The 27948-nt window shown below is 35.4% G+C and overlaps 1 protein-coding gene across 1 annotated transcript; it reads left to right on the plus strand.

Moving 5' to 3' along the window:
- Positions 1–27683, plus strand: LOC123548321 (sodium-coupled monocarboxylate transporter 1-like). The gene is made up of 14 exons (XM_053546540.1): positions 1–2860; positions 4111–4176; positions 5710–5761; positions 7859–7926; positions 8856–9010; positions 9915–10055; positions 11732–11861; positions 13766–13854; positions 22598–22725; positions 23631–23788; positions 24843–25072; positions 25932–26029; positions 26674–26816; positions 27113–27683. The coding sequence occupies exons 1-14, from the start codon at positions 2519–2521 to the stop codon at positions 27206–27208; spliced, it is 1896 nt and encodes a 631-aa protein (XP_053402515.1). The 5' UTR covers positions 1–2518; the 3' UTR covers positions 27209–27683.
- Positions 27684–27948: the final 265 nt, after the last annotated feature.

Here is a 27948-nt window from a genome sequence, read left to right on the forward strand (position 1 = left end):
TTGCAGATGTTGGTCGGTCGATCTGTCGGTCGGTATGTAGACCAAACCGTTTCCAGATGATAACTCAAGAATGCTTGGGCCTAGGACCATGAAAGTTGATAGGGAGGTTGGTCATGACCAGCAGATGACCCCTATGGATTTTGAGGTCAGTAGGTCAAAGATCAAGGTCACAGTGACCTGGAACAGTAAAACAGTTTCCTGATGATAACTCAAGAATGCTTGGGCATAGGATCGTGTAAGTTGATAGGGAGGTTGGTCATCACCAGCAGATGACCCCTATTAATTTTGAGGTCAGTAGGACAAAGTTACAGTGACCAGGAACAGTAAAACAGTTTCCGGACGATATTTCAAGAACACTTGGGCCTAGGATCAGGAAAATTGATAGGGAGGTTGGTCATGACAAACAGATGACCCCTATTGATTTTGAGGTGATAAGTCAAAGTTCAAGGTCACATTGGCAAGGAACAGTTGAATGGTTTCCGGACAATAACTCAAGAACACTTGGCCCAAGGATCATGAAAGTTGATACAGAGGTTAATCATGACTAGCAGATGACCCCTATTGATTTTGAGGTCAGTAAGTCAAAGGTCAAGCATACAGTGACCCGAAACAGTTAAACCATTTCAAGACGATTACTTGAGAACGCTTAAGGAGATTGGTCATGACCAGTAGATGGTCCCTTTAGATTTTGAGGTCTGTAGGCCAAAGGTCAAGGTCACATTGACCCAGAACAGTTAAATCCTTTCCGGACAAGAACTTGAGAACACTTGGGCCTAGGATCACGAAACTTAATAGGGAGGTCGATCATGACGAGCAGATGACTCGAAGGTCAAAGGTCAAGGTCACATTGTTCCAGAACAGTAGAACTTTTGTTTACAGTGAGCAAATAATTTTTGTTTCTTGTGCAATTACTGAATGCATCAAGGGGGGCATTTCGTGTTCTACGAGCTCTTGTTTTCACTGTCAGAGGAAATAACTCTGGTCTGTCTTGAGTGAAATCCAAAATAAAACCCTAGATGCACAACTTCACATGCTGCATATCATTCCTACAAGGGACATAACTCTGGCCTTACTTGTACTACTTCACATGCTGAATAACAATCCTGTGGTGTTTGAATACTCTTGATCAAATTTTTTTGTAAGAATGCAACAGATGGCAGACACGGACAAGGATAAAAATCATAAGTGCCACCTAGATCTGTTTTAGGGAGATGTGGGCACAAAAAATAAGATGTTTAGCCAATAAAAGATAATGTCCTCCATCGCTCGGACCCAACCAAATCAAACTAGAAGTAACCCCACTAGGTTTCAAGGGACCTGCTCTGCAGCAACTACAGTCAAGAATCCCACACTGTTGGGGAGAAACTGCAGCATCAGAAATGGTCTCCACAACCTTACAATTGCCTCTAGCTCTGCTAGCACAATAGTTGCCGTGTACACTAACAATAGAGAATAAAACTCAAACAACTCCAAACATGAGGAGAATTTTAGACATATCCAATATACAGATACCTCTTACAAAGAAACAAAAATGATCCTTAGTAAATATGTAATGTCTCAAAGCATTGAAGACTCTACAAAGGTACAACAGTAGTAAGATACCAAATCATTGAGATCATACGTTGTGGTACAGGGATAGCAGAAGAGCACAAACATAAGACACAGCAGGGAATACTACTTACTGTCCATCCAGTAGGGATCAATATTTGCAGATAGAATGGGAATTCTCGGCCATTTAGCATAACTTTCTAAGATTGTCCAATCTCCATCTTATAATAGGCTGAAAGAACATCTTATACCAACTCGCAGGTTGTCATCAAACTTGGTTTAAACTTAGCATCCAGGGACTTCATGAATTTATTTAGTGTGTTTTTCTTCAATACACAATAGACAAATCCAAGCATTACTGAAATTAATTCAATGAGATTCTGTCTGTGCAGGATTGAATATAATTATTTGAACACTTGCAATATTTAACTTGATAATAAAATTTTACTGCAGCTGATGTTAAATTATGTATCAAAGTCACACAGTATCTACCTATGTGATAGGCCAGTAAGTAAAGATAATAGTAATAGGTAAATCTTACTTGAACTGTCACCCAAGAGTTATTAATAGCAGTTCATAATTTGGATTTCACAGCTTTTTGATTACAAACATACCTGATTCAGCAGTCTGAATATACATGTTACTGTCAGTGAAATGTCCACCAATGGAGTAAATGTTCATGTGGTCAAGATGTACACAGGGAGATTTTATTAACTAAATTCCAAAGTTTCTAATTGAAATTTTAAAGTAACTTCAGAAGCAGTCAGATGATCCAGTTTTGGTACCTACATGTACATGCAGAGAATTTGACAACACTTACAATCTTAACTTAAAATATCTTATATTAGAACCAGTGTTCCATTTAGTTCATGTATGGGTAAAAAAATTTATGATTGCATTAAAACATAGTTATAGTTTATGATAAATAAAGTTTTAACATCGTATTAAGGGAAAGACAGACAACAAGAAAATGGCAACAACAAACACATTTCATTGGTTGGATTACTTGATTTTCATCTTAATGTTAGTCATATCTGCAGCGGTCGGGCTATTCTACGCGATTAAGGACAGACGAAACCAGAGTACAGCAAACTTTCTGCTCGGAGGGAGACGTATGTCAATACTTCCAGTCACATTGTCATTGATGGCAAGTTTCCTGTCTGCGATACTTGTTCTCGGAGTACCGACAGAGATATTCTACAATGGGACAATGTATTGGTTAATTTCGTTCAGTAACCTTATAACGTTTCCTGTAGCAGCTCACGCCTTCCTACCTGTGTTCCATGATTTGAAGCTGACAAGCGCATCTGAGGTACACTAGCTTTTGAAAATATCTAGTTTAATTAACTGAATGCGAAGTTGACTGGTAAAAATATAAAAAAGTATTTCACAAGATTAAATCTTTTAATAGTTACTAAAAGGACACCTTTACATTGGTTAATTCACACCGGCAGCAAGATGGGTTGGACCTATGCTATGTTGATGCGGTTTTTGTAAGTTATGGAAGTTTGCACAAATATGATATCTCCATTTTAGGAAAAAAAAGAGAGCAAATACAGCAATTCCCCCCCAAGATTTTAAATTTTTAAATCAATTCTTAAGCAAGAAATATTGTTAAATTTGCATTGTAAAAAGGGATATTAACCTTTAGCATGCTAGATAAATTGTCGTCTGCTGGAAATGTCGTCTGCTAAAATTGTAAAGTTCATTCAATTTGCTCCAAAATTGGAAGAAATATTGTCAGAGTAGCAAACAGCTTGGAACCTGATCAGACGCCGATTTAATCGGCGTCTGATCTGGTTCCAAGCTGTTTGCAAAGGCTGTTAAATTCACCTGCAGCAGGCTAAAGGTTAAATGTCACATTATTCATGTGAATGATGCTGGTTCGAATTCAAATTTGCAAAGCTTTTTACCTCGGCATTACTTGTGACAGACATTTAAAGCATGTCTACTTTATGTTCCGTGAAATAGACATGCAAACCACATGAGCTAAATTGAAAATCGACATACTATTGATTTAATTAATTTTTTCAGCTGCTTTGTATATACAGTGTAGCTCGTTAAAATAATTTGAATACCAGAATTCAAAATTGATAGCTTTCTAACAAAATTTCAAATTTTCTTGCTGTAAAATCATATAATTTTGTGGGCCTGAAATTTCATAGCTTTGGCTAAAATGTTTATTTTGTTGGGATATAAATTAATAAATGGATTTCAGCTTATGGAGATCAAAAGAATGGAAATAGTTTGTTGATATTTAATTTGGTGGATTGAAAAAAAATACAAAACCCATGAAATTAGTCCCCTACAATTAAATTGAGCCACAACATAGTGCGTTTGCAACCAGCATGGATCCAGACCAGCCTGTGCATCCACACAGTCTGGTCAGGATCCATGCTGTTCACTAATGGTTTCTCTTGCAACAGACTTTGAAAGCAAACAGCATGGATCCTGACCAGACTGCGCAGATGCGCAGGCTGGTCTGGATCCTTGCTGGTCGCAAACGCACTATATTGGTTTTCTCATGGTGTGGCTCAAACTGTTCTTTTTTTTTTATTTCAGTACTTAGAGAAAAGGTTTTCTAGACCAGTGCGGATCATTGGTAGTGCTGTGTTTCAAGTGCAAATGGTAGGTACCCTACTAACTTGTAAAGATACTGAAATGACTTCTTTCATGAACTACTTAATGGAATGGATCTTCACAGAACTTGGTCTGTTCTCTCAATTTGGTTCAAATGATTTAACTTGGCCCCTGTTTCTCAGAGTTTTAGGCTTTTTAGATATAAATGTCTGTGTGTCTGTGTGAATTTTTAAATATAAAATACTGTACAGATATATTGAATACACAGTATTAACTATATACTTATTTAAGAATAATAATTTAGTTTTATTAGGATAAAATTTTGTGGTTTCTGCCAAAACATTTCATTGGGGCATAATCCAGTGGATTTCAAATATTTAAAGACTTCACAAAGACATTGCACTATACATTTTGAAAAGTAAAACGTTGTCATATAGACTCCCATGGACTGTCTTCATAAAAAGGAAATGTTTCATATGCGTGTGTCCAGAGGATGGCACTTCAATCTTACTCTTAAATGAAGCTGTAGAGATTTTAATAGCTAGGTTAAAGGAAGCATAGCTCTTTCTTGTTGTGGAAGTCCAGCTAGTGATATGACTATTTTAATTGCTAATCTAGGTCTTATGGTCAGTTTACAACGATAATGCTATTTGATTTGCTGATAAGTTCAGATCTTGCGTCTAGGTTGAAACTGGGACAATGGATAAGACACTCTCTAATTATAAATATGAATAATCAGCCTGAGAGAAGTATGTAATAATAGACATTTGGATGCCACTCCATGAATAACAGTAATTCTAACGCAAAATGATAATGGTCTACTATGAACAATCTGACTAAAGTACTTGATCTTCTAAATGAAGATCTGAGAATGACCCATTCACATTCATCTTCTGTATATTTTGGATTTCCAATTTTGCTATTTTTATTTTCACAAATCTGTTTTTATTTGAACCAATCAGATGACTTGTTCGAATGTCAAAGAGTAAGAAAAATGTGCAGTCAACCAGGGCTCGAACCCGGTCTAACGGTCAGATTTTTCCCCAGTCAATTTTTTCCCCGGGGAAAAAAACAACCGGTTGATTTCTTCCCCGGGGAAAAAACCAACTGGTTGATTCTTTCCCCGGGGAAAAAATCAGCTGGTTGCATTTTTCCCCGGGGAAAAAACTGACTGGGGGAAAAGCTGGACTGTTACACCGGGACCACTTGCTTACAGAGCAAGTGGCCTACCGACTGAGCTAACCGGCTACCTAACACATTACGACATAAGAATTGTAAATACTAAAAATCAAAGCTAACTATAGATTTGCAAAATGTTGTAAGTTAACCTCTGATTGGCTAGTGAAAGGGTTGTCAGAACGAGCTATCAATAGCTCGTTCTCAGATCCTAAGCATAGCGTAATAGGAGATGTACTTTAGTCAGATTGTACTAAGAATTGCCTTGATTTATTTCTGTAAGCAAAAATAAAAAACAATTACATCTTGTTATCTGGGATTCCATATAACCCATCTATTTCAATTCAATATCTTTATATGCTTTGATGTGCTAATGTTTATTATACTGTATTTTACCTTTTACAGACATTATATATGGGTGTTGTACTGTATGCTCCAGCTATAGCACTAAATCAAGGTGAGGTCAGTGTTTTATAATAATAATAATAAAGACTTTATTTAAAGAGGCAACGAATTCAGGTAAAGCCTGATCTTCCATACGAGCCTCTTCATAATATATACATTTTTTACAAAAAAAAAAAAATATATATATATATATATATATATATATATATATAGCAATATGAAAAAAGTTATGGTACACTACAAAGATCATTACATTGTTAACAAATTAATGACATTATACATACAGTAGGAAGAAAGTGAAGATGTAATCTAAAAGTATAGACAATGTTTACACCTGTGACACTTTCCAGTATGCTAGATATTTTTGTTTGAAAGAATATAAGGTTTCTGCATTTCGAACTTCAACAGGTAATTCATTCCATATTTTAGGACCAGAATAGTCAAGACTTTTCCTATAAAATTCTGTGTTTGGTTTTGGCAAGTGCAAGTTCAGTTTTTGGTCAAGTGACCTTAGGTTTACTGTCTTTACTTCATGTAAAAATGAAAACTTTGTGTTCAAGTATGCAGGACATATATTATTCAGAGACTTGTAAACTAGTGTTGCTTTTTTGTATCTGACTCTGTCAGGAAATTTCATCCAATTCAGAACTTTAAATAAATCTTCAGAAGGGGTGTCAAAATTTGCATCAAGTATAATTCTGGCTGCTCGTTTTTGAAATTTAATCACAGTGTCCATTTCTGCAACATTACAATTTCCCCAAATAGAGCAGCAGTAATCTAGATGCGGCAGTATGTAAGCATTGAAAAACATTTTGCGGACAGGTAAATCTAAGAAACATTTTATTCGTTGTAGAAGATATAACTTAGAGTTGCATTTTTTCATTACATTGTCTACTTGGTCTTTCCAGTTAAGATTTTTGTCTACTTGTACTCCGAGAAGTCTTTCTGATTCTGAAAGCTCTATTTTTTCATTTCCAAGGTAAAGTTCAGAAATATTATTCGCTCTGGCTTTGTTAGCGGTTTGAATTGTCATTGCTTTTGTCTTTTTAGCATTTAAAGACATGGAGTTATTTTGGCACCAAGTGAGAATTTTGTTCAGTGCAGTTTGAAGAGAGTTTTGTATGTCAGTGTGTGTTTTACCTGTTGCTGTTATTGTAGTATCATCAGCAAATATGTGTGTAAATATGTCTTTTAGTTCAGCTGGAAGGTCATTTATATATAACACAAACAGCAGAGGCCCAAGGACTGATTCCTGAGGCACTCCAGACTGTATATGACCTAGTTCAGATAACTTACCTGAGACACTGACCCTTTGGTACCTGTCTGACAGGTAAGATTTAAACCAAAGTAATGCAGAGTCACTAAGATTAAAAATTTCTAACTTTTCAAGGAGTTTTTCATGATTTACAAGGTCAAATGCTTTTGACAAGTCCAGAAATACTGTTCCTGTAACTTGTCTTGAATTTATAGCACTTATCCACCTGTCAATAATCACTGTCAAGGCAGTTTCACAAGAATGGTTTGCTCTAAATCCTGATTGATATTTAAGTACAATACGGAGGTTTTAGTTTATTGTATTTATTTTACATCACTTGTAGAGAAAATTCTAATAACTTATGTTAGCTACTCTTGAGATATGCATCCTGGAGTTATGAACAGTATCCGCTCTTAGGCATGAGCAATCCTGGAGACAGCAGTCAAATTACCCACGTGGCTGAATTTGAACATATGATCTCTGGAATGATGAGTCAGATGTTCTATCCATACAGCACTGTACCTGTGCTGTTCGAATTAAATCTCTCAGTGAATACTAGGGCTTGATCTCATCATTCGGGGAAAAACACCAGAGTTACCTATAAACTTTATATAAGAACTTAGCTGACTTTGTCCTTAATGATGTTTGAAAGCAGTACAAGACCAGCTTGAATTGTTCCTGACAAATTTAGTTTTTAAAGCCTAAGGGAAGGCTTTAGACATTATTCAGGTGACTGAATAATGTTGTGTTTAAAAAAATAGCTATTGAGTAAAACAGGATTTGAAGAACTGTAATATACCCAACATTGCAACCCCCACATTTCTCATCCATATTGGTATTCCATGAAGTAGTTTTACCACAAATACATTTTACATCATTCTGTTTTCTTTCTAGTGATGGGAATAGACATCCTTGTTTCAATATTACTGATAGGTGCCATATGTACATTTTACACTGCTGTTGTAAGTATATATAATTATAATATGATATACAAATAGCATGTAGTCTCACACACTCAATTTAGTTCATATGGTCTTTATATATATCATATATATTTAAATGTCTTTAGTTCGTATCATGCTTTTCACGGTGAAGGAAGACATTGTGTGTCCCTCTAGAAGTATTTCAGGTATTATCATGCACAATGTAGAATCAGTGACCTTCAGCAAGCCAGGTGGATGACTTCCTCAGATGAAAGAAGTCTACCCCTTGCAGATGATAATTATCAAAGCCACAGTGGTGAAGTCAGTGAACTTATAACCACTCTGCCATGCAGAACTAATTAATTATATTTTCTGATACCAGTTTAAGGATGTTCGCATAATTATAAATGATACATCGTTACTTTTTCAGTAAAACTAAAACAGTTGGTTTACAACTGGAGCAAACATAGTGCTAGATTCAAAACAATATGAAATCTCAGCGAGCATGTTGGCAATTATAAGTGGTCAGAAAATCAGTAAATTATTTTTGTGATATCATTATTATTATCATTATTATTATTATTATTATTATTATTATTATATGTATAAAAACACATGTTTCAGTGCCTTAATTCAGTCATTACTCAAACATTAATATGTTTCTTAATAGGAAATAACAGCGATACAACCAATATCGAATGTCATCGACATCAGTCCAACTTGGGTAATGACTGACAAAATGATATATCTATCCAATACACAAATGGTATCAGTGTGATGCTGGCTAAGTATAGGCTTGCTGACTGGGATGTATAGCTTATGTTATATGAATCAAGTAACCATAAAAGTAAAATAATTGTAAAATAGTTCACTGATTCAAATTTCAAAAGCATTTTAAAATGGATGTGTGGCATGTAGAGATACTTCAAGAAATAATTTGTTTGTAATAAATCAGTTTTTCTTTACAGGGTGGTTTGAAAGCAGTAATGTGGACGGACGCCTTTCAGATGATTATTGTATTTGCTGGTGTTGTTGCTGTGGTCTGGAAAGGCACGACCGAAATTGGAGGATTTGATGTCGTCTGGCAACTGGCAAAAAATGGCAGCAAGTTACAAGCTGACAAGTAACTTATGTCATATTATATTTTAAAATAATACAGACTGAAACAAGACAAAAATGGGTGGTAAAACTACACAGCTTTTGGCTTTTACTGCTTAAACTAGAAAAAAACACAATTTCTTAATTTCTTAAGACTTTAGTAAGCTGCTAGGGCCCTCTATGGCCAAGCAGTAAAGTTTGCTGTCTTCAAATCACTTGCCCATTACTGTTGTGGGTTCAAAATCGCATTTGGGGGTAGAATTCTTCATGTGGTGAAGCTATCCATCTGACTTTATACAGAAGGTTGGTGCTTCTACCCATGCCTCAAACAATGCCTGTAGGGCACCTTGGGTCTTGTTCCACCATCAAAAGCTGGGAAAAGTCACCATATGTCTGAAACCCAACAACAAGAAATCATAAATCTGCTAGAAACTGTTCTATCAAGCTGATAGTTGCAATGTTTAAGGAAGAACTGTCCAGGACTGAATATTCAATTAAATATAATTTAGCAATGTTATCTCTTATAATTACTGCTCAATAATCAATTTTGATTATACAGGAAATTTAAAGACAGTTCTTATATCACTAACCTAGCTAGGTTTACAATGGTATATTGTACTGTGGAACCTCTCTAAACCAGAAATCCTGAAAAGCAAAAGTCCCTCAAAATCTAAACTAAACATTTTTCTTGTTAAAAAATAAGCTGCTTCTACTGAAAATAAACCACCATAACTTAAAACCTGCCATAAATATAGGATAGAATAAGAGTGTCTTTTCTTATTGAATTTATTAAAAAAGTTTAGTAAAGGCTTTCTTAACAAGTTTGATAAATTCATTGTAGAAAGGCACAAATGTTGCCGATAGCTCCTTAGAAATGCTCCTTGTAACTGATAGTTCATATTGTTAACAGTAGTTATTGCTTCTTTCAGTTTTGACCCAAGTCCACTAGAAAGACATTCATTCTGGACATTGGTAATTGGTGGGTTTGTCACATCGATGACAATATACGGGTCCAATCAGGCTATGATACAGAGATACCTTAGCATGGAATCCAGAAAAAAAGCACAAATGTTAGTAACAGTTTATAAAGATCTTGCATGTCTGCCTGTGTAGGACAGAGTTTTCCCAGCCTGAAGGACAGAAGGGAATGAGAAACTGAGTGCTAGCAAGGTTTCTTATCAGTACTGTCCGGAGGGTTGGGAAAACACAGACAACAGTTACTGTTCTTACATACAAATACAAAATTTTCAAAGATATTGTGAATGATTAAATTGTGAATGTAGTTTATGACATCATGAGTTTGACATCACAATGCACTTGTATAGCATATTGTATTTTCCTTGGAGATTATAAGGATCTTAAATGTCTGCCCAAGATACAGCGTGGAATGAGAAACTGAATGTTAGCAAGGTTTCTTATCCATCGTGCTCTGAGGGTTAGGAAAACAGCTGTCATTCACTGGCAGGCAAGTAACAGCCTTACTTTTTCTTGCCCATCTTGTTAAAATATATTTCGATGAATAATAAAGTTTTTATTTCTGGCATTATGTATAAAGTTTTGGACATCATAATATTGTTAGTACTATCATGATGACACTTTAAATGTTTTAGACAAGTTTTCCCTCGGCACTTGATGAGACAGTTCAGTACTTTCCCCTCTAGGCCTGCAAAATAGATAAGATCTTCTTAGTCCTACCAGGATATTTTTGTGCCCCCCCATGAGTGGTGGGGGCATATAGATTTGGTCTTGTCCGTCCGTCTGTCCGAAGTTAGTGACACGCCTATCTCAAAAAGTGTTTCATATAAATTGATGAAACCTTGCATGAGTCTTTATCATGTTATGAACTTGCGCACCTCCTATTTTTCGTCTGGCTCCGCTCCCTATTTTCAGAGTTATAGCCCCTGAAATAGTCAAAAATGCACATTTTTACCTTGTGACACGCCTAGCTCAAAAGGTATTTGATATAGATTCATGAAACCTTGCACGAGTCTTAATCATGATATGAACTTGCACACCTCCTATTTTTCATCTGGCTCCGCCCCCTATTTTCAGAGTTATGGTGCCTGAAATAGTCAAAAATGCACATTTTCACCTTGTGACATGCCTAGCTCAAAAAGTATTTGATATAGATTCATGAAACCTTGCAACAGTCTTAATCATGATGTGAATTTGCGTACCTCTTATTTTTCATCTGGCTCTGCCCCCTATTTTCAGAGTTATGGCCCTTGAAATAGCCAAAATAGTGGATTTTTTGTTTGTGATGCTCATAGCTCAAAAAGTATAGGGCCTAGAATAATGAATCCTTTTCATAAAATGTTTGTTGAGGCTATACCCCATTAAGACTGCAAGCATTTGAATTATTGCCCCTTATTTGTGACAAATGTACAAATGGGGGGCACACCCTGTGTCCTACAGACACATTCTAGTTTTCTTTCTCCGCTAGGTAGGCAAGAAACAATCTATAGATGTAACTCTTCTTGGTATTCACATCGAATTTATGATTTGCACACTCAGCAAAAATCAGCAAAGAAATAAACTATTCTGTACATCATCCTGTCTTCAGTAGGCATACAGTTTCTTTTTCAATTAACTGCAGCATCTTTTACATGTACTTTTCATTTACTGCAGTTTCCCTGTCTTGAAAAAATAAACAAATTGGTGATCTAGAAAAAATTTGGCCACAAAGAAAACAAATGACATAATCAGCAGAAACTTTAAAAGTTACATAATTTACTTTAATTTTCAGGGCATTATATTTACAATTACCAGCAAGTATTATCTTTACCTCCCTGTTGGTGTATGCGGGCCTAGTGCTGTTTGCTCGTTACCATGACAATGATCCTCTTCAGGACTGTCTTATCAATAAACGAGACCAGGTAAACATAAAAACAGTAGTTTTTTTAAATAAAAAAAATGTTATGGATTCATGTTTTTAGCTCACCTATAACATAGAGACAGGGTGAGCTTTTGTGATCACATTTTGTCCATCGTCCGTCGTCCTTCTGCCCGTCCGTTCACAATTTCTTGAGACCACATTTTGCAATCAATTTTAATCAAACTTTAACACAAATTGTATTGACACAATATCTCGGTATCTTTAGAAAACTGGCCAGATCCCTTCATGGGTTCCAGAGTTATGGCCCCTTAAAGGGCCAAAATTTGCTATTTTGGCTTGTGAACACGATAGAGACACATTTTGCAATGGATTTTAATTAAACTTGCATACAACTTGTGTTGGCACTATATCTCGCTTCATTCTGAAAACTGGCCAGATCCCATCATGGGTTCCAGAGTTATGGCCCCTTAAAGGACCAAAATTTGTTATTTTGGCCTTTGCAGCCATATAGAGACTTCATTTACGGTTTGATTTGATACAAACTTGAAAAATATGTTTAGCAACAATATATCTTGTATTTCATGATGAATCCATCAGATCCAATAATAGTTTCCGGAGTTACGGCCCCTGATTGACCCCTGAAAGAGCCAAAATTTGTTAATTTTTACCTTGTGAACACGATAGAAGTGACATTTTACATTTGATTTGACAACTTAAGTTATAATAATGTCTCGGTTCCTTTCAAAAACCGGCTAGATTCCTTCATAGGTTCTAGAGTTACTGCCCCTGAATGGGGAAAATTTTTCTGTTTTGACCCTTACATAGAGGTTTCATTTATGCTTTGATTTGATACAAACTTGTATAGAATGTTTATCTTGATGATCTTTAGGCCAGTTTCGAAACTGGGTCATGTGGGGTCAAAAACTAGGTCACCACATCAAATCAAAACACCCTAGATGCCACATTTATGACCCTATCTTCATGACACTTGGTCAGAATGTTTATCTTGATTATTCCTAGGTGGGGTCATGTGGGGTCAAAAACTAGGTTACCTGCTCAAATAAAAGGAAAAGCTTGTTAACACTCTAAGGGCCATATTTATGACCCTATCTTCATGAAACTTGGTAAGAATGTTTTTCTTGATGATTCCTATTCCAAGTTTGAAACTGGGTCATGTGGGGTCAAAAACTAGGTCACCACTCAAATCAAGGGAAAAGCTTGTTAACACTGTAGAGGCCACATTTATGACCCTATCTTCATGAAACTTGGTCAGAATGTTTATCTTAATGATTCCAAGGCCAAGTTTTACAGGTGAGCGATATAGGGTCATCATGACCCTCTTGTTATGCTTTCTGATTAATTTCATGTTTGGGTCTATCTTTGTTAGATGTCAAGCCCTGAGGGCTTGACTTGGGCCTTATGGTTTCTACCAACACGCCAGAGCAACAAACTAGCGTACCAATATGATATAATCATATTTGTCATATCAACATGAAAATTTGTCATTCAGGCATGTTGGCGCCCTCCAAACATTCCAATACACGAGAAGGAGATGTCAGAAATTGGCCACCTTAGGGGCCTTGACATTTTAACCGAACATTTTGATGCTGCAAAATTCCCGTGGTGTTTCTCATTGTAGTTGTGGTGAAAGTCTTTCGTGTGTTCATTTTCATTCCCGACTATTTTTCTGATAGAAAAATTGCATCTGTATTGAGATTGAATATACATTGAATATACAAATTTTCAAACAGCATTTTGGAATTTAGAACATTATTCTATGCACCCCCCCCCCCCCCCCCCCCCCCCCCCCCCCCCCCCCCCACACACACACACCACCACCACCACCACCAATAAACTTTTTTATATTCATTTTTGGTTGTTTATTTTGAAAAATAAAATGAAAACAAACATGAAAAAAAGAAGAAGTCCTGTTTTATATTACAGTTGATTCCATGGTTAGTGATGGATATCTTAGGTCAGTTCCATGGTTTTCCAGGACTCATGGTTGCTTGTATATTCAGTGCGTCACTGAGGTATTTGCATTTTATAAATATGTTCTATTCACTGTGGAGGGCCAAATAATTACTAAATACTAGTAGTATTTCTTTTCAATGAAATATTACTTAGTAATTATTAATAAGAAATAACCTTTTTAGCTCGACTATACAAAGTATAAGGAGAGCTATCCTACTCGACCCGGCGTCGGCGTCGGCGTCTTTCCGCGTCCCCACCTTGGTTAAAGTTTTTTTTACACTTTCTCTTTTTTTAACTTATCTCTGTAATTACTTGATGGATTTGATTCAAACTTGAAATACTTATTCCTCATCATCATCCACATCATCTGACATAAGGACCATAACTCTGGCACCAATATTTCATGAATTATCCCCCCTTTTCACTTAGATTTTCAGGTTAAAGTTTTGATGCACTTTCACTCTATCTCTGTTATTACTGAATGGATTTTATTCAAACTTAAAATAGTTGTTCAACATCATCACCCAGATCATATGACACAAGGTGCATAACTCTGGCACCATTTTTTCGTGAATTATTCCCCCTTTTTACTAAGAATTTCAGGTTAAAGTGTTGGTGCACTTTCACTCTATCGCTGTTATTACTGAATGGATTTGATTCAAACTTTAAACAATTGTTCAACATCATTACCCTTATCATATGGCACAAGGTACATAACTCTGGGACTAATTTTTCATGAATTAATTCCCCTTTTTACTTAGAATTTTAGGTTAAAGTTTTGATGCACTTTCAATCTGTCTCTGTTATTACTGAATGGATTTGATTCAAACTTAAAATAGTTGTTCAACATCATCACCCACACCATATGACACAAGGTGCATAACTCTGGCACCAATTTTTCATTAATTATTCCCCCTTTTTACTTAGAATTTTAGGTTAGAGTTTTGATGCACTTTCACTCTGTCTCTGTTATTGTTCCTTCTCAAGAGAAGGAACACTTATGGTGAACATGTCACACTTGACTGAGCAGGTAATGGATACAAGGGTATCATCAAAGGCATCCGAATTCCAGTAGGCGCCGCCATTTTGTACTCATGCATATTCATTACAAATAGCCTCTTTGCCAGTGTGTGTTTACGCATCTTTAAGTCAATCTTTAAACTAAAGTTTAGTGAAATACAATTACTTAATAACAGACCTTCAAGAAACAATAACATAGTTTAAATCATATAACTCCAAATCTAACTTGTAATAATGAAGAATCGAGATTATTTAAATGAATATGCATCATCTAAAAAAAGACTCCCGCCCAAAAATATCGTCTGCTATTATTCTACTTGGTTTCATCTCTTCTAGCTTAACTTTTACGGACCCAGACGGTCATATTTCGTTCTGGAGCTGGAAGTATCAATCATGCTATGCAATTAAGGGCATTTGGCAGCACTTTTCTGTCCATGTATTGCTATGTGAAACTTTCAATTTACAAAGAGGCTAACATTTGGCCAAATTACGATATGTGACACTATAGTGCGATCAATTCGTAACAGAAAATGCCAAAATACTTCAGAAAATGGGAAAAGCACCAAAATTGGCACAGCTATTTATTAAAGCATTAAAAACATTTTTTTCATGGGACCCATTTGATATCTGTCAAGATGGCCGATATGTCGGCCATTTTCCAAAATGGCCGCCAAAACTCAATATTTACCTTAGAAGATTCTAATGAAAGGTCATTATATTTACATTCACCCCCAAAATGCACTAAATATAAATGTATATAATAAAATAAATCCTAAATTTGCATCAAATGCAAAAATAACAATTCAAATGATGTTAGTTTCTTTCTGTTTCCAAACTTAGTTTAAAATTATCATTGTGTAGTTTTCATATTTTAAAGAATATTTTGTTTTAATATATGTAATTTATATTATTTCACTTGAATTCCCTCCACAGCAGCATATTGAAACATTGTTGTTATTCCCTTACCAGTATTTAGCCAGATGGGGCTTATGGGTTGCCCCTGTATGCATGTCAATACGTCAGCCATGCAGAGTGGGATACTGCAATAACTTTGAAACTACAGCAGAATTTTTCATGATACGTGGTACATGGATAGATGGCAATGCAGAGAATGCCAATGTCATTTAAATTTGTTCCTATGGCAACAAATGTTGTTGCTATGGCAACAAATAGTGCACGAATATGACACAAAGTGTCATCCTGCATTTCTTCAAAACAAGGAGAGATTGTTTCTTGAAATATTTTTCATTGACAGAGGGACAAATTGAGAACATGCTTGTTATCTTATTTTCTCCTCTTGTACATCATTTTGTCCATCTGTATGTCGGTCCATCATTTGCAAATGGCGGATTCTTCAATAACTTCAAAATTGCAAATTCTAAAGACTTCTTTATGAAACCTTGTTTATAGACGGTAAGTAATATGGAGAATGTGAAGGTCAATTAACTTAGTTGCTATATAAAATTGTAGTTTCTTTGACACCAAGTACGACAACTACCCCTTTCAGTTTGGGACTTCGGAATGCAAGAATAGATTATAGCGACGGGCTAGTAGGATCAAATGAAACAATGTTCCTTATTATGCACCCGCAGTCACAATGTCTGCGTAATAAATTGCTAACTGTGTAACAAAGAAGAGTGAGGCTGAAAATATAAAAGTTGCTTTCATGGACAACACTTAGTAACTATTTTGTGAAATATATTACTCTGAACAGTGAGCTGAAATCTGAAATAAGGTACATGTCAGATACTCTTGTCAGTATACACAAGCACGAGATTGTCGACAACTTTAGTTAACTTGCATAAGACAGGGCAGAGCATTTCAGCACGTTTGACAAATTACGTCTTCCTCGACAGACTTTATCGAGGTTGCAAATGCACTTGAGGAGCTATTGGTACGAGACTTGGGTATTTGAGACAAAAACTATTGGAAAGGGTCCAATATATCAAAGATCTCTCTGGTCAGCCTTATTTATCTTGACTAGGAATTTTAGGAAAGTGATAGAACACCCGACACCCATATGTGCCCGACCTAATGGGCAGCCTTTTTTAGTATGTTCAAGAGGTGTAGCAGACGATGCAGGAATGCACATTATAGCCCAAATCTATATGTGAACAGATGGTTGATCAAGCTACTTGACATGTTTTGCTGTAAAAAAGAGTATCGAAAGCCTCCATAATATACCCCAGAAATATAATACGAACAGTTTGCTTGTAGGAAGATGTAGAAAATGCATTTAAAAGCTTGATTCATCGGTAAGAACGAGCTGTACTGGTTAGTTTTGTTTGACAAGACAGTGTTATTCTTACATTGGACTGCTTAACGAAGTACAAATGGTAAACAGATAATATTTGTCGTCTTAAAACTAGTAATTTAAATTGGTATTAAAATTGTGTTTCGAATGTACCTGTGCTCATTAGAAAAATCCTGAAGTACTCACATTTAATTTAATTTTAATTTCAGTAAAATGTCCAGAAATAGATATTAGAGCACATTTTTCTTGTAGAAATGATAGATTCTGCTCTTAATTTATACCCCCGTTACACTCAGCCACGTTCCCACTATGTCGTAAAAACTAGCAGGACGCAGTAAGAACTTGTACAATGTAGAAGAAATACAGTAGACTCCGATAAGAACATGATAATTAATAATTATGGTCTCCATTAGTGTAGAGAACGCGGTCGAATTTTGGACATGTTCAAAATTAATGTAGTGAGAACGCGGTCTAATCAGGAAGCAGGAAGGACGTAGTAATGATTAACTAAAACCTAGTAGGACATAGTACAAGCGTGGTGCAGACGGGAAAGGCTGCATGGCGTGCTCACTGCGCTGTCATTGGGTTATCATTGCGTTCTTGCTATGTCAATGGAGTTCTTACTACAACTTATCTACGCTTGTGTGCTATGACCATGCTACGTGCATGCCACATTGTAGTATACCGCATAAGGTTATTAATATGTTCTTTCGGTTCTTAAGGTTTAGCAGTATATCACAAAACAACAGATTTTTTTAGTAAATGAACAACAACATGACAAACAACTTATCTGTCCAATACATGTTTTACTGTTCTGTCCCACAGAGTCGGATACTTAAACTATTCTTAATGAGTTGTCCCCCTTTAAATAAGAATGTCATTTGTAAAGTAAAAATGTAAACAATTGTCAAAAACGATGTTTTACCTAGTTATGTAAAGTTTAAATACTCGCACGATGTTGCAAATGCATCAAAACGAAGACCTGTAACAGCTTTTAATAAATGGTGAGTTTTTAAAGGCGCTGAACTGTCCAGAAGTGTGGCCCCTTCATGCAGTCCCTTTCCGGAATTCAATACATATATCAGCAAATTGACAATGGTTTTGTAGAATAATATAAATGTTTTATATGCGCTTAAATTTTCATGTAAAACAATGCTTTCTTTCTATGATTTGATGACGTTCGAACTTTTTTTCTCCAAAACATGGACCTAAACCTTAACACATCTATGTCACGTTTGCAGCAGGTTCTCGCCATGATTGGTTCAGATTCTGAAAATTAAGTATGAATACTGGATCCAGTTCCCAATCACTTCGTTTTCAATCAGCAATGGGTATCGAACATCATCAGGAATTGCCACATAATCATGGACTCAGCAGCACTGGCAGCTTGTAGTGGACTTTTGGACCTCCGTATATCCTTCACACTGCTTTTGCTTATTCCACCGCAGTCTCTCTATAAGACTGCTCTTTTTTCTTCATTGGGGCGTTGGGGTGGGGTGGGGGGTCGTCGTTTATTGTAATTTATGGTTGTTGAGTGTAGATGCGGACACAGTTATTTTACCATCCGAAATCGTATACAAAAGACACATACAAAATTCTCAGTTCAATACACATTTATTTAAACCTTTTAGGTATAACAAGATTTGATCGCAATCACATATAATAATTACAGATGTATATGAAACTGCAAACACGAAATCCTACTGTAATTCTCCTTATATATGAAAACTATTATTGTTAATATTTTTGGCAAAGTATGGCCACTCCAATGTCTTAGGTAACCCGACGTTACCTGCCGAGGAAAACCTATGCTGAAAAATTCAGTCAACCGGGAGGAAACCAGACGCACTCGTAAACACACCACACCATCATTACTCTACAGTTGCAGTAGAAGTAACGAATAATCTCACACGGATGCAAGGGATACTACAGTACACCACAGTAAATTAAACATTCCCCATAACTCGACGTTACCTGGCAAGTAATAAGGAATATTTAGCGGACCGATGGAGCAAGCGAAGGTACTGTAATTCTAAGCAAGGCAAATACTATAATGAGCGAGGCTACAGTACACCACAGTAAATTAAACATTCCCCATAACTCGACGTTACCTGCAAAGTAATGAGGAATATTTAGCGGACAGATGGAGCAAGGCAAAGTACTGTAATTCTAAGCAAGGCAAATACTATCATGAGCGAGGCTATGACATAAGCAAGGCTATGACACATTTAAGCGAGGCTAGTCAGATATTGCCAAAGCACTAGAGCAATACCTTTTACACAGCAACAGACAGACTATAGCAACGTCCAGAAGCACGCCCGATCGCCCCCGGCCGACAGAATTTTTCTTGGCCCTTACTAACAGGAGTGACAAAAGAATAAAAAACAGATTTATTTTACGGATAAATTACTTGAGTAAAATATTCAATAAGTCATGTAATAATAAAACACAAAAAATCTTTAAATCCTTGTTTTCTGACTTAATAAATTGTTCCAGAAAGAACAAGCTAGATTCACATTCTTAAGTAATAACGTTTTTAGTTTATGAATCTTCCATCTGAATGATAACATCCAATAGTCTTAGTCGATGCTGCTTATTGGTTGCAGATAAGTTCCATATTTTTCACTAGTTCCGAGAGCACATAACATTGTTGTGATAACTCAGATAATCGTCTAGTTACCAAACTTGAATATATATATATTTAGTGTATGTCTATTCACGTAATAATCCAGTAAGTTTACAACTTACTTCTAAACATATGGATTTCTCGTTTAATTATCGTCTGGAGAGATCTTGATACGCTTCCGATTGACTGTGTAACGAGTGATTTGTAGCCCAGGAATCCGATTTCTTCAACATTCGTGAAAGGTATCCTGGTTCTGATCACTTCAGATGTTAGCATCCAGACAGCAGCATATCATCTGTAACATAAGTACTACGCAAAACAGTCAGATTGCCATAACAGAATTAAAATATGCAATAATAATGATATTGTCGTATTGAACAGATTTTTTATATTATTATTATAACTGGGGTGTGGCGGGTGGGCAATTTTAACGAACACTTGAACTGCTATGTAGCAATACTGTGGTTGAACTGAGAATACTGCACGTGATCTCGAGTTTATATAACGCTCGAGTGGTTCCCTGACGCTTCCGCGTTCATCATTTATTTGTTATATATAAACCGAGGATTAGAAAAACAGGATTACTTGACAACAATGATAGTTTATTGTTTACATGCCTAACAACGAGATATTCAAATATTTCGTTAGAAAATAAATGCAATTATTTTTATGCAAAATAATTTTTATTATGTCAATATAACTTGCAGAAGGAATGGAAAAAAGAGGCGCATGGCGTAGTATTTATAAGTAGCCGACGAATGCAGAGAAAAGGTGATAAGCATATGGTTAAAGCATGGTAAGCGAGAGGTGCAATCTGACTGATCGTACTAAGAATGTAGTAAGAACACACTGGACGTGAAGAAGCGCGTGGTAAGAAAATTAGTGTGAACGTGTTAGACGCCATGAGAACCTGGCAAGGATGTTAAAAGCGCGCTGTATGAACTTTAGAACTGCACATTTTTCGAGTTTGATCCCCGTCCCCACCGCGTCAAACTTTTCAGGAAGCAGTATGATCTTCATGGTCTTTGCCTGAGAGTGATCAGGGCATTAGTGACTGTACATTATATGCTTATGACATTAAACTATAAAACCATTGTTATGGTACAGTGTGCTACAATTTGACAAAAACAGAATATTACAGGGACATGCAAATGTAAATTTGATTACGCTGATCAACCGGCAATGACTTTTTCCCAAAGAAATCATGATGATCTGACAAGCCAGGGATGTTCACATGGTCTATCACACTAACATAATTAATGAATTATATAGTTTTATTAAGTGTCATTAGTTCTCTTAGTGTAAATAAATTGAAATGAATACAGCAACACTTACAAATTCTGAGTCACGAAAACTAATGACAAAGTGAAACACATGTCATTTATTCACTAATACACATTACAGACTAAAACTTTGTTTGCTCAAACTCTGATAATTCGAACACCATTCTTCAATTAATCTATCGTCAGGTCCCAAACAAATTCCTTTATAATATATTTTTCGATCACTCATACTACCGAAAATTCGAATAAATTTAGTCGGTCCTGGTGGATTTCAGTTACCGAAGTTCGAATGTATTTATAATTAATTAATTTACAATTGTTGTTAAGTTCTGCACAGGACTGTTGCCATTTTAAACATTCTTGATATGCCAGTTACCATTATATACTTAATTTTGATTCATATAAATGCATTATGACTTTTCTTCTGCTTAATAGCACATTTTATCCAAGGGAGACAACTTTTTTCATTTTTGTTGGAAGAGCGGTATTTTTGTTAATATAATATGTTTGGATTTATTCAGGCAGGTGGTTTTAGCTTATAATACTGATGACTGTAAGTGTCAATAGGAATTTTATATATAATATTATGTATTTTTGAATATAAATACATATATGGTGGCCATCTTGGATTTTTCGACCATATTGGATTTTTCGGAGTGGGTCTCATGCTAATTTTTAGTATTTTGCCCTAAAGTAGTTATGTACCAAGTTTCATGCTTTTCCCATTTTCTGAAGTATTTTTACACCATTTTACTGTACTACTAGGGAAGGTTTCAACAGAGGATTCCCGAAATTTTGATAGAATGATGGTCTTTATTATTTATTGTCCGCTGATAGAGCTATAATATTTAGGTAGAAGGTGTTTGATTATTATAACAAGTTAAATAAATGTGTGAAATAACTTAAATGTTTTTAAATAGATAAGAATGCACATGAACTAACAAAACACATTTTTCATAATTGTTTTATTAAACATCTGTATCAGGATGCTAAAAAACAGATCCTTTAAAAAGAATATTTAATATGCGCTAGAAGGAACCTTTTGGTAAGCTAAATCTTGTTACTGAATGGATTTGATTTAAACTTAAAATAGTTGTTCAACATCATCACCCGCATCATATGACACAAGGTGCATAACTCTGGCACCAATATTTAATGAATTATGCCCCTTTTTGCTTAGGATATACTTATATAGTGTTTTGATACATTTTATCTTTACCTCTCTTATTACTTTAAGTTGATATTTTTGACATAGACTCAGGCTATTGTGCAATATCTTCATCCACAGTTGGAGTCATTAAACACTCCAGTGACAGCTCTAGTTTCCTCAGATGTGCCCAGTTTCACTATCCAGCATCGAAATAGTTGAGCGCGCTGTCTCCTGTGACAGCTCTTGTTTTTAAATGTTAGATATTATTTCTTTTTATAAAATATTATTTTGTATATTTTAAATTGGTGCAGGGAATTTATTACTGGCTGTAATACAAGAATGTGAATCATTGACATACCGGTAGTACATTTTCTCTGTAACAGATTTCACCTATGTAATTTGTAACTGATGTATAACAACTGGTTATTTAAATTAATTTAAACTATCAATTGTATTTTTTGTTTGGTAGTACAGTATCATCTGGAGTTAATGCCCTTGCATTGACCTTCCTTACGGACATTATCAAACCAATATACAGACTAGCAAAAGGAGAGAAAATGACAGAACGGCTTTCAACAGTTCTGTCTAAAGTATTTGGTAAATATCTTGCATTTGATACTATCAGATTTCTGGTTTGTTAAATATCAAGCTCACGGGTTAAGCAAAAGTTTTGTTTTGATGGTGTTACTAAAAGCATTACGTCTTGTATTATTTTTTTCTCGGATACAGTTAATATTGATTGGTTTTACAGGTAATAGATTGTTACATGACTCCTTTTTATACATGGCATACACTTATTGAATAGCTTGCCGGTCAGTAGTTAAAACTATTACCTGAGGTCTGAAGGACCAAGGGTCAATAGTTGTGACTATTGACCTGCAAGTCATTCAGTGTTTTATTACATGACATCAGAAATTAATTTTCTTAGTTAAAGTTTTAAGTTTTTGACTTATTAGCCCAGTAAACATATATGGAATATAGACCGGTCATTTATCACAAGCTATGGACTGGTAATTAATATAAGGAGTTGTGTAACAATTTGTGATAGTATATGACATGTCTATTATTCAACACATCAGTTAAAACAAATCTGTGAAAGTTTACTTCAGGTGTCATGTATAAAAAAAACACTTTTTGATGGGCTTACGGGGTCAATAGCCAAAACTTCGATCCTTTTAACGTTGGGCAAATAGTTTTGACTCATCATTTAATAAGTGTATATGAGTAAGTGTCTGTTTGAAAAACCTTGTGACTTTCATTACCTTAAAATCAAATTATTTTTTTTAAATGAAATTCAGTGATGTCATCATTATTGTTGGAGCCGAGATATCACATTCTTTTACTTCCTACTTGTTTACAAATGAACTTTAAGATTAGTAAACTTACAGAGGACTACAATAAGTCCACGACTTATTGTGCTTACACCTTAAATAAAGTGATTGTAATTATGATTATGATAACCAATAATAAACATATTTATATTAACAAGATGTATATTTCAGCAATATGTTTTGGTGTGGTGACTGTAGTGCTGGCATTCCTTGCCCAGTTTTTTGGCAGCCTTATCTTGCAAGTGGCTCTCAGTATATTTGGAATGGTGGGTGGCCCTTTGCTTGGGCTCTTCATCTGTGCACTGTTCTTTCCTGTCATAAACTCCTGGGTAAGTAATGCTGTATCTTTAAGCTGGACGTTAACACTTTATTGAGCATATGATCCAGCACGTCTTAAAAGGACTACCGGTAACCCACACATTTAAGGTGAAAATAATTTCTCTCAAATATCCATAAATATTATGGGCACTAAATTTTGTGGCTTTGGGCATAATGGCCTTTTTGTGGAGATATGAATAAGTGAATTTCAACTTTTGAACATAAAATTAACCCATATCCTGCTAAATTTCTGTAAAGAACTTGTCCATCTTTCAATTTGGACAGTACCATTAATTGTTAAAAGGGGTTCATACCGAAACGATACTGACTGAATGGCAAACAGTGCAGATTATGATCAGACTGCATGGATGTGCAGGCTGATCATGATCTACATTGGTCGCAAAGGTGGAATCAATCGTGTCCAGCATGATAAGGGTTAATGAGAATTTGACTTGTTTGTTGGGATTTTAATTTCTCAGATAAATTCAACCATGAAATTATATGTGAAAAATTAGTCCTCTGCAACTATTGATGATTTCAAAGTAAACTAGCAGCAGTAATTTATTTTATCAAGAAGATGTATGTAGCACACAACCCAGGTGACTAGGTATGTGGTCAAGGACACACATGGAGGTCAAATCTCCATATTGTCTTAACTGCTTGAATGATTTTAATGAAACTAGCATCAGTTGTTTTTACTTATGCACAGTGCACAACCCAGGTCACTAGGTCCAAAGTCAAGGTCACATTGAGAGTTCAGAAGAGCTTAACTCTTTGTTACTGCTCTATTATCCATCAAATTGAAGTGTAGGGCACATAAGTTTAAGGTCAAGGTCACACTTTTAGGTCAAAGGTCAAATAGCTTAACTGCGTGTCCACTTCATATTGTCTATACCGCTTGGAAGATTGTCATAAAACTAACATCAATTGATTATCTCATCAAAACAATGTGCAGACCACATGACCCAGGTCCTAAGGTTCAAGGTCATGGTCACACTTATTCAATTCATGTCTGCTCCACCAGAATGAATTTCATAAAATTAGCATCAATTAATTTTGTCACAGGGAGCAGGTATTGGGGTTATCTCAAGCCTAGCTGTGACATCCTGGGTAGCCATTGGTTCTATAGTATATCGTTCAAATCACATGCCAACTACACATTGTCCAGAGTCAGGACTTGGGTATAATGTCACCAATGGTACAACAGGTATCACCACTACACATGTGTTCACAACTGCCAGTTCTTCATTCAACAGTTCTACAGAACTTGCAACTTCATCAGATCAAGTATTAAGGTAAATTTTCTAATGATACAGGTATTTCAATTTACATTGAAGTAATTACTATTCATTTAGACTAATTTTCATGGATGAAACCATGACATTAAATTTATATTTCATGCTCCCATGCTTGTCATGTTCAGTTTTGGAACATATATGAAAATTTGAAAATCTGCTTTATCAAAAATACTCGAGCAAAGAACTGTCTGAAACTATCATTGTTTGAACATCCTGTATTCAATTTCTTTTGCCAGTCATCGTCTTTTTAGCTCATCTGATTTTTTGAGAATAAAAACCTGATGAGTTCTTGTCATCACTTGATCAGCATCGGTGTTGGGGTTGACGTTGCCTGGTTAAGTTTTATGTTTAGGTCAGCTTTTCTCCTAAACTATCAAAGCTATTGCTTTAAATCTTGTAACACTTGTTGACCATCAATAGCTGACTCTGTACAGCAAGAAACATAACTCCATCTTGCTTTTTACAAGAATTATGGCCCCTTTTTGGACTTAGAAAATATCAGATTTCTTAGGTAAGTTTTATGTTTAGGTCAACTTTTCTACAAAACTATCAAAGCTATTGCTTTAAAACTTGCAATACTTATTCACCATCAAAAGCTGACTCTGTACAGCTAGAAACATAACTCCATCCTGCTTTTTGCAAGAATTATGGCCCCTTTTGGAAATATTTCTATTACACGGAGACAAAAAAATCAGATGAGCATCTGCACCCGCAACGGGGTGCTCTTGTTTTAATTTACTTTGTGCTTGTTTATACGATTTTTAATGAATTGTAAGTAATACTTTTGCTGTACATTAATGTTATACTTCTTTGTTAAAAGCTTTATCTTGCATTATGTGCTTGACTATATTTTCAGTGGTTTAGAACAGTTATACCATCTGTCGTACATGTGGTACAGTTCTCTAGCTGTTGTCACTACTGTTGTCATTGCACTTGTTGTGAGCTGTGCAACAGGTTTGTGCATTTCCATCAAACATCACATTAAACATCTGCAACTATGTTGATTGAAATTATTGTTTGTGGATTTGGGTTTGGAGTACAAGTACTATCTTGTTTTTCACAAGTAACTGATATTTTCTCCAAATGAATCCAAGGTGAAGGACAAAATTAATGACTTCTGAAATGCTTTTGCCTGTCAAGTAGTCATGGAGGAAAAACTTTTTTTGTTTATACTAATTTATTTTAGCTCGATTGTGATGAAAGCTTTAAGCTTATTTGAACCACTCTCAAGTCCGCTTCCTGGAAAAACCAGTACTGGTGTCATATGAGAAGTTATGGTCGTGACCCCAGTGGGGCTCGAACCCATGACCCCCGGGTTGAGCGGCTGACACCTTAACCACTAGACCACCACTCCCCTGTTAAAAAACTTCTTTGCCTGGGTACTAACCTTTAGCCTTCTACTATGTAGTATGATGGGGCTATTTGAAGTTGATATATATGCATTATGATTGACTTTTTTCATATCTTAACATTTGTGTCCAACATTCTGTCAGTTATAAGGGATTTTTTAAACAATAAATACCGAAAAAGCTATGTACTTGATACTCAGACTTATATAGATTTTCATATGCAGTAAAAATGAATGTTTCTTTAAACAGGAGGCAATAAGAAAAGACCCATAGACCGCCATTTATTATCACCATGGTACTTGGCCTTTCACAACCTGTCACATGTTACATCTACCTCATCAGGAAAAAAGGGAACTGTCAACGAGTCCAGTGATACATGCTCACATATAGAGGTATTTTACAATTTTATTCATTAAAGTTTAATTTGAAAAGACTTTTTACATTTTCCTATAAATACCATAAAAAGTCTAAAGGAATTACTTCAATATGACCTGCTCACATCTCAGCATTTAAAACAGACTGCTTTACAATTTTGATCATTTACTTTCCCAGTATTAAAGCGGTGTCAGGGGGTATTAATTGCCTTTAGTGAGAGCTCTAGTTGATATTTAAAAAAGACCTTCAATGGAATAAGTGAATCAAACGTCAGCAGCTGTAAAACTTACAGAATGATACTTTTATTTTACAGATGACTGAAGTAAAAGAAAGTAGTAAACAGAATGGAGTACAGCCTCTACAAACAGAACAACTTGATGAAGAACTACTTTCAAAGGAAATTTCATGATAATTAGCTTGTTTTTTATTTTAGACGGAGGACATGATCAAAATTTAAGTTTGCTCAGGGAAAAATGTGCTCAGGAAAAATAAGAGACAATTTTTTGTACTCAGCATTGGATACACATCATGAAATTTATTTGTGAAGCAAAACTGCACTTGGATTTTTTTTCTGATAAAAAAAATAACTTTTTATGGCAGTCAGTTATTTCATGGCAGTCTGTTTTATATGGTACCATCAGTTTTCATATTGAATGAGACAGTTTTCAGGAAGGTTTTATACAAATATCATATTTCCATCCCAGGATCTAATGAGGCTTTAGATTTAATTGAATCTGGAAAATAACTGATAAAAGGATTAGTGTTTTTGTTATTTGATGGAGACTGTAAAACAATTATTTGCTGGTGAAAAAAATCATATTACGAAAATGTATTTGCATCAGTTATCTCCCATTATATCAAAAGTATAAAGAAATCCATAGATTCTTGTGCCTGTTTTATAACATTGCTGTTTCTGTTGAAATAGAACACAGTAAAATAATCCTCACTTGAGTACACCCGGGCTTACTTGAGCAGTTCATTTGGTTTCTGGCTGTATCCCATATACACTTGAAACCCTTTATAACGTTATTTGATATATCGTGGTATTCGGTATAAAGCTGTACGCTCTTGGCCCCTGAATTTTCCAAGACCAAACAAAAAATACAAAAAATCGGGTGCTTGCGGACGTAATAATTATAATAATAATAA

This window comes from Mercenaria mercenaria, chromosome 6, assembly GCF_021730395.1.
Source record: "Mercenaria mercenaria strain notata chromosome 6, MADL_Memer_1, whole genome shotgun sequence".
In the NCBI taxonomy this organism is placed as follows: Eukaryota; Metazoa; Mollusca; class Bivalvia; order Venerida; family Veneridae; genus Mercenaria; species Mercenaria mercenaria.